The sequence below is a fragment of the Cucurbita maxima genome, unplaced genomic scaffold (genome assembly GCF_002738345.1).
Source record: "Cucurbita maxima cultivar Rimu unplaced genomic scaffold, Cmax_1.0 Cma_Scf00014, whole genome shotgun sequence".
Taxonomy (NCBI): domain Eukaryota; kingdom Viridiplantae; phylum Streptophyta; class Magnoliopsida; order Cucurbitales; family Cucurbitaceae; genus Cucurbita; species Cucurbita maxima.
Window position 1 is genome coordinate 620,272 of NW_019272030.1, and position 8,047 is coordinate 628,318.

Genomic DNA, 8,047 nt, shown 5'->3' on the forward strand with positions numbered 1-8,047 from the left:
AAAAAAAAAAAAAAAAAAAAAAAAAAAAAAAAAAAAAACCCAATAAGTTGGTGCATTTTTCTTCTAATAAATCTTGATTAGTGGCTTTATCCATCACTAAATTTGAAAATATAGAATTTGAGGTGGTGCTCTTTTTCCTCGTATAGTAAGAGGAATGCTCTAATAAAAGTATTTTTTATATGCTTGACACCCTCAAAAATAGGGCAAAACTCATCGTATCCCTTTGATGGACATAATATCAACTACCTCATCAAAGGCTTTTGATGCAGAATCCTTGTCAACCAAAAAAGAGAATGAATGCTGGAAAAAAATTGTCTTCCAAAACAAAATAAGAATGCTGAAAATCTAGGGCATTAATTGGGTCTTCACCAACTACTTCTTAGCCTGAATCTAATAAAGGCTTTTCATCTTCGAAATACACTTTGTATACCAATGAAGTCCAAGGGATTCGAAAAATCATTTGAAGTTTTTTAAATGTATCTGGAGGATACAATAGAAAAACGTCTCCAAACCTAAGACAAGAGTTTCCCCTTAACATATCCGGAATCTTGATAGTTGTTTGAATAAATCCACACAAGTTCTTTACCACAAGTTTTATTTACCTCAATATAAGTTGTAAAGATACGAACACCCATTGATTCAAATTTACTTCTTTCCCAAGATTGTAAAGATACGTTCTAGGTAGCAACCCAACCCACCATATCCTTAAACAAAATCTTGAATTCTATGTTTTTCATTAGACCATTTTATAATTTTCAGATGAAATTGCCCAAGACCTTTCATCACTCTGTGTACCCAAACCACTAAAGTATACCCAAAGATCTTTCACTCTCCAAGTCGACCATTAAAGGATTAAGAAGTAAAAGACCCCAAAAATATCTTCTAGACCCTTAAAAAAGACAAGACACACCGAAGAAGGTACACATTAAACGCACACCTTTTGTGAGGCCCTAAGGCTCAAAGCCCTAGGCTTTAGGGTTTTTCCCTTGCTTCAAAAAAAACTAACAAACTCAAAACAACCTTGCGTTTAAGGTTTTTCTTCTTTACTAACTAAAAAAGATAAAATCTACCAATTCTAAATGCAAATATCTTTGTGCTTAGGGTCTTTTCGTCATATTCCTAGTTCAAATATGTTTTATTTTTTTATACTAAACAGTGCATCTTAGAAAAAAAATTCCACACTATTTATTACGCCTTGATTTAAGCCCCAGAAGCTATTACACATTATTGTGCCTTGAGCTTTAAAAAACACAGGTCTTTCATACTTCGTTATAATCCATCCACACAAATTCATGATTCTTCTTCACCCAATAATATTGGAAAATTTTCAGGGAGGTAGAATTATCACTCATTACTGAAGCATCATTAGTTTTCACGTTCCTTTTCACAACATCCACAAAACTATTGTGAAAGCTTTCTTTCTCTAAGAAGGGGAATTGTTGGACATGAACCTTGGATCCCATCGAAGGTGGTCCTTTTAACATATCCCACAATGTAAGCCAACCACTTTTAAAATGAACAATAATAAACTTCCTTCCACCAGAGAGCAGCCATACAACACAATTGATACTCCAACCTAAATAAGATTGTCGCTTCCACAAGTGAATCATACCAATGTAATAACTCCATTTAAGAAGCATGCAAACCATCATATATGAGACGTGAGAGAAGTATTACCATCTTATTTTCCAAGTTTTCTATTATGAACATCTAATTTTCCAACCAAATATAGAAGTGATCCTCATACAACAGCTCTTGTAAATCCATAACCAAACAGAATCCAATCCGCATCAAAAGGCAGTGAACCGAGCGGGAAGACTGTGAATAACCAAAACTAGTGGACTGCAAAATGAGGGACTGAGGCGAGCAACAAAGGGAGTTGAAGATACTGCAAACCCAAATTACCAAAACAAACCTAATGCAAATGGGAACTCCAGAACGAAAGGTGACGGCATGGAAAAGGGAGTCTGAAGACACGATGGACGGTCTCACAGAGAGGACAAGACGACTTATTAAGAATGGCAAGCAACACTAACAGAAGAAACGGTGCAGGAGAACTTGCACAGAAACATCCAAGATAGACATTAGAACATTTGAAGGTGGCAAAGGCAGGACACAAACCTAGAAAGCACAGACATTATGTTCTTGACGGTGTCGTGTTAGACATGCTTTGAACATGAATATATCTAGACACACTATGAACATGTGTCCAACACGCAAAAATGTCCCTTTTTTAAAACAAATTTGGACACATAATGGACACACACATACATGGTATAGACAACAACGTCGGAAAGAGGTCAGTGATGACATGTGGTTAAAGACTGGCAATGACGGAGCAGCAGCTAAGTTCATCAAAGAGGTAGGGGGTTGAGAAAATGTGTGGACAGGCGGGGAGGGGAGAGGAGAAAAGATTTATTAGGGTTAGGGTTTTATTAAAAGAACTTAGAAACACTTTAATAAATTTTATTTTGTGTCTTCGATAGGTTGTGGCCTTTTGATTTTATTGGGTTTAACTGGGTTCGTTTGTGGGTTAAACTTTTAATCTAAATTCCATGGACAATCTTCATTCACTTTTTTTTTTTAATTTCTTTTAAAAGTGAGTAAAAATTAAAGTACCTTGATCGGTTAATATTATTCAAATTCTGAAAAAGAAACGTGTCTATGACGTGTCCGTATCCTACATTTTTAAAAAGCTGGCATGCTGTCATGTCTGTGTCCATACTTCTTAGATGCGAACAATCGACAACAAACGAACGGAAGCAGTGTTGCTTTAGCAACGGCTAGGGTTAGGGTTCTTTGGAAGTTTCCTAGTTATTAAAGTTCAACCATTTACTTCCCACATAATTTGTTTAAGCCCTTCCGTTTAAGTTCCATGATTTTTAATAATATCTTCAAACATGCTAAGAATTTCTCGGCTATTAGTACCAAGAAGAAACATAGAAACAATTTGATTTCAGTTCACCAAAAATGGAACCGAACATAAGAAAGTTTTACTCTCTTTAAAATTGTTCTAATACCAGAATGTATAAACCCAACAAAAAAAACAGACGGGATATATATCCAAGACAAATGGAGAACAAGGGAGGTGAAATATACAACTTAAACATTGACCCAAACCAGAGTATGGTATTGATGTGATACTTTTGGCAGAGCATGAGGTTCATGTATGGCTACGTCTAAAAGACTATGGCGGCAACCAACTCATGCACAGAAATGTTTTTCGATAAGAACTCATGCACAGATATTGACTGAAAGAAGTGGACTGCAACAGGTTACTAGAGCAACATAAACACCCACATTTCACTCTTACTATCAATCACACAAACAGATACATCATCCCCAAATAAGGTTACGGAAATTCAATTTTACGTACCAGTCACCCACAGAAAGAAATCCAGTAAGCAAGCCCAATGTTTGATTGTTTTCCAGCTCTGGAGACCTTTCATTGACTGCCTCACTTTCCATATCAAGAGCAGAAAAAAGATCGATGCTTACATCTCCTTGCTTCTCGTCATCCATTAGGTCCTTTCCAGTTGCCGCAAGATTTATTTTTCCTATTCTGTTAGCCTGTAGAAATTTATTCAAACCCATCATAATATATACAAGAACATAAAAATTGGTTAACCATGCAGAAAAGGAGAACCTGTATTAACAAACTCGAAGCTGTAGTTTAAACTTCCAAGTCACCATAAATAATGGAATCAAATTCCATTTTCAAAGACCCACAATCTAGTGTGTAGAAACTGCCATGTAGCAGGCTACCTACCTAACAGAGTAACTAGAAAGTAGAGGGAATAACTAACTGACGACTTGAAAGTAACTAATCCAGCAAGGTGATGGCAAGCTATTTAGAGTCAGTACTCTTGCTCGAAAAAAGAACACATATAACTGTCAAAGGACCCTTCCAAACATGAATAAACTGAAAAGTATTCCACTCAGAAGAAAAACAGACGCAACACTAAGGTTCTTTGAAAGCTAATCAATGTATTGATCCTAAAATCCAGTGTTTACAGGTCTCAACCTGATTTCCATAAATTTCAAGCCAACAAAATACAAATAACATTTTATTCTTTTGAAAATAATACATGCATTTAATAAATATAATCCCTCAGAGACGCAAGACTAATAGTTACGCTTTGCATCATTATGATATTCCTATGGAGCACTTATCACAAATTAAGACATAAGAAAGGAACCCAGCTACTCAGCTTCGATTGAAGAGATGTTCTTGGGTAACCAGTGATTAACTTTTTTGTGAACAGTACCCAAAAACTGTGGACCACAATTTTGTCACCTTTTTTGAAGAGAATGTTCAAATTTGAGAAACTCCTTTCTCGTGATCAACGAGTTCTTCCAGAAAATTTTGGTTTTTGAAGAAATAGCATTCCAGACCAAGAAAGAACGTTCTAGAATCAAATAAAAATCCATATTGTCCAACAAAAATTGAATGAGAAAATTTCAACAGTTCCTGGTTTACAGGTCAAATGCATACTTCATAAACATTGCAACCCTAGTTCAACTCATTGTATAACAGATTGAATCAAGAGAGCTAAGGTCTATTGTAGTCCACAATTCTTTTCTTTAAGGACTGTTAACCATTCCCCTCGTAATCGAGAAACAAAACAACAAATGATATAATTTTTTAACAAATTCCTTTAATGATTTTGTTAGTCATATAAATGTCATCAGAGGCAAAGAGCCCAAAAAAATACATTACAGTTATTTAAGGGGCTTGATTTTCTAGATTATTTCATAAAAAATAGCAATTTGATTGTGTCCACATTTCTTTTTTCTTTTTAAAGGATTAATGAAACATTATTCATTGCCTTAGTGAAAAATATTCAATTTGATACATCCTGCGAGTTTATAAAATAAAACACCCAAAGCATATTGTACGTCTCATCAGGAGATTACAAAAAACACACACACACACACACACATCACTCACACTAAGGTGCTTGGTTATCCAGATTCTTTCAAAAAAATTAGCAATTTAACAGAGTCCACAATAAAATTTATCCAGCTTCTTTCATAAAATTTAGCAATTTAACAGAGTCCTCATATGTGCTGAGAGTTCATGGAAGAAAGCACCCAAAACATAATCTGTCTCATCAGGAGATTAGAAAACAACACCTCAATTAATGTTAATTGCATGGGAGTACAGTAATAAAAGAATTTGTAACTGCACACCAAGATGATGCAAATTATTTTCCAAAAAGTTCACGTGCATACCATTTCCTCCCAATGATTGTCTTAGACACCACAAATTAGAATTACATTGTACAGTGTAGAAAAAGAACTCAAAAGCGTAAAACGCATCTTCAAAGACCCCCCAATTTCTTTCCTTCCAAATTTCCCAAATGAAGGCTTGAGCCCCCAATTTTTCACAAAACCTTTGTTTTTCCTCTTATGTTCCACCTATTTAAAGCTTCGAAAAGTCACTCCATCGCTGAATTTAGCTTACACAAACAACCAAAAAGTCTTCAATAAAAGATGCCAAGCCTCTTGAGGCAAAAGTTCATTCGAGAAATAAATGATCGATAGTTTCTTCATCTCCCAAGCACACACTACAAGCCGAAGGAAAAAGGCTCCAATGAGCAACTTCCTCTGCATTCTGTATTCAAGCTTTTATAGTCCAAACTCCAAAGAAAAATTAATTATCTTGGGTACATTAAACTTCTATATCATATCAATCAATTGAGTTTCAAGCTTGTGGGAACTCAGTCAGTTTGATGAGAGAAGATTTTGTTCTAAAAAAAACCCTACACATTCTGCCAATCATCACCCAATCTCACTGTATCAATCGGCCCAACCAAGCCTATCTAACTATCAAATTCTCTGTCCATAATGCCTCTTCTAAAACCAAGTTCCCAGTCATTGGTCTCCGGATGATGGGTTCCAACATTATAAAACTGTAGCTTCTTTTTTTTATGGAGAGAAGGTAAATGTCCGAGAAAGATTCCTCCAGATAACAGGGACCAAACCACTTGTCTTTCCAAAACTTAATTTGTCACCCTTTTCACTTTGAAGTTTATGATGTTAAAGAAAAAGGCACTATATTTTAAATCTCAAACCATGGCCCTCTTTTCGAAATTCCCTTGGGTGAGAGGGAAGTCCAGCCTAAGGGATTACACCCATAACTAACTAGCTCATGGTGTCCTAATAAAAGTGTAGGTATGACAGATGAAAAATAAAAGTGACTTCGAAAAATAATATTACTTAATATTTACTCAATAGCAATACCTCATCAAGTCTTTTGGAAGAAAAGGAATCATAATGTTCAAATGCCTCATCCTCCTTCGGGAGCAGATGTGCATATCTGCAGTAAATAAAGACCCAAATGAAAAAATGACAAGGTAAACTATTCAAAGTACAACTTCAAAACTAAAGCACTAGATGATGCAGGGCAAGGTAGAGAAAAACAGAAATAGTGTGTAAGAGATAATGAGTGGAATGTTAATTGTTATTACAAGAATACTTGAATTACTTCCAAAATTAACAAAAAGGGAAGACAAGGCCGGCTTGGTATGCAATCTGGGCCTGTTTTATGTTTATAAATTCATTGAATCAAAAATATTTGCTTAGCATATTTGATTTTTAGATTAAGTGATCCAAATAGTAGCCAAATCAAAACTGTAATCTGATTTGAAATTTAAAATAAAAAAGTTATTAGATTTCTTAAAAAATCACATTAACTAACTTAGCATCAGGCGAATTAAGCAACCCCCAAATATAACAATAGTCTATTTATCACAATGAGATTTCTTCAAGATTTGCATCCAATTGGACACATGCTCCCTACTACAAAAAGCATGCCCCAATCACATTGACTAAATCAATATTTGACTCCGTCAGAACTTCCAAATGCACTTCCAATGTGTTAAGCAATAGCAACCCCAATCAATGAACGGCTATATTAAAAAATAATCATAAAGCAACAAAATGCCTTGTACTAAATTGAAGAACAAACCAACATTTATATATATATATATATGATATATAGCTATATAGCTATACTTACATGCTATCAAGAACAATAAATTTTTCCTTCACTAGTAACGCTGCAAGCTTATAGAGCCCAAATGGCACTGGCGAATTTACTTCAATACGCTGATAATATTGAAATTTGAACCCAAGGATTTGTGAAGCATGATACTGCCAATAAACATAACCTCATGAGAAACTTTAAGAGTCTTTTTATAATCAAGTATTAGCAAGATAATCGAAGTCAGCTTGATGTGAATCCTAAGCATCTTTTACCTTGGGAAATATTGGAATTAGCTCCACGAAAACACTATTTTCTGGCTGAAGTTCAAAGCACTCCAAGACCTGATATGTACGCATCAAAAAAATGAAAATTTAGCACAGTGAACTTCATAAAGAATAATGAATAATAGTAAAATGGAAAACAGAAAATCTAAGATTATATAAAACAAACAAGAGAATGACTCACAATGTCAAAAACACGGTTTGGGTCCAGATCAAAATGCCCGATCAATGACTGCATGAAGCTTAAAGATCAATAAATTGAAAAAAGTTCTATAATATCTTCATATAGAAAATTTTATACAGAAGGATAACTAATTGGATATCATTGTGCATGCGTGTGTTAGAGATAAATAAAGATAAAAGACTCTAAATGGAAGTTTACGACCAACCTTTATAATACCAATTGTTGATCCCGAAAAATTATTATTTGAAGTGTCAGTGACCCGGCAAAGAAGTGTTACCTATGGTTTAAGTCAAGCACCAAAGTAGATCAAGTACTAAATCACAAAATAGAAATAAACATTACAAAGAAAAAATTGCATTCGACTGTAATAAAAATACAGATATTACATCCGGTCCAAAATATTATGCATCTTATGACCTTTTTTCTTTTGTTTTTTCTTTTTACAAAAGAAAAAAAAAATGAAAGAACATACGGGCATACAAAAAAAAAAAAAAAAAAAAAAAAAAAAAAAAAAAAAAAAAAAAAAAAAAAAAAAAAAAAAAAAAAAAAAAAAAAAAAAAAAAAAAAAAAAAAAAAAAAAAAAAAAAAAAA

The 8,047-nt window shown here is 34.0% G+C and overlaps 1 protein-coding gene across 2 annotated transcripts in view; it reads right to left on the reverse strand.

The window, feature by feature from the left end:
- Window positions 1-8,047, reverse strand: part of LOC111489825 (THO complex subunit 2-like) — a 34,411-nt gene that overhangs the window by 18,043 nt on the left and 8,321 nt on the right. For both annotated transcript variants that reach the window (XM_023138234.1, XM_023138235.1), the window contains 6 exons: window positions 7,662-7,733; window positions 7,457-7,504; window positions 7,264-7,332; window positions 7,025-7,158; window positions 6,247-6,322; window positions 3,377-3,570 (listed from right to left, as the gene is read on the reverse strand). In XM_023138234.1, coding sequence (XP_022994002.1) covers window positions 3,377-3,570; window positions 6,247-6,322; window positions 7,025-7,158; window positions 7,264-7,332; window positions 7,457-7,504; window positions 7,662-7,733 — 593 coding nt within the window. The remainder of the gene's footprint in view (window positions 1-3,376; window positions 3,571-6,246; window positions 6,323-7,024; window positions 7,159-7,263; window positions 7,333-7,456; window positions 7,505-7,661; window positions 7,734-8,047) is intronic.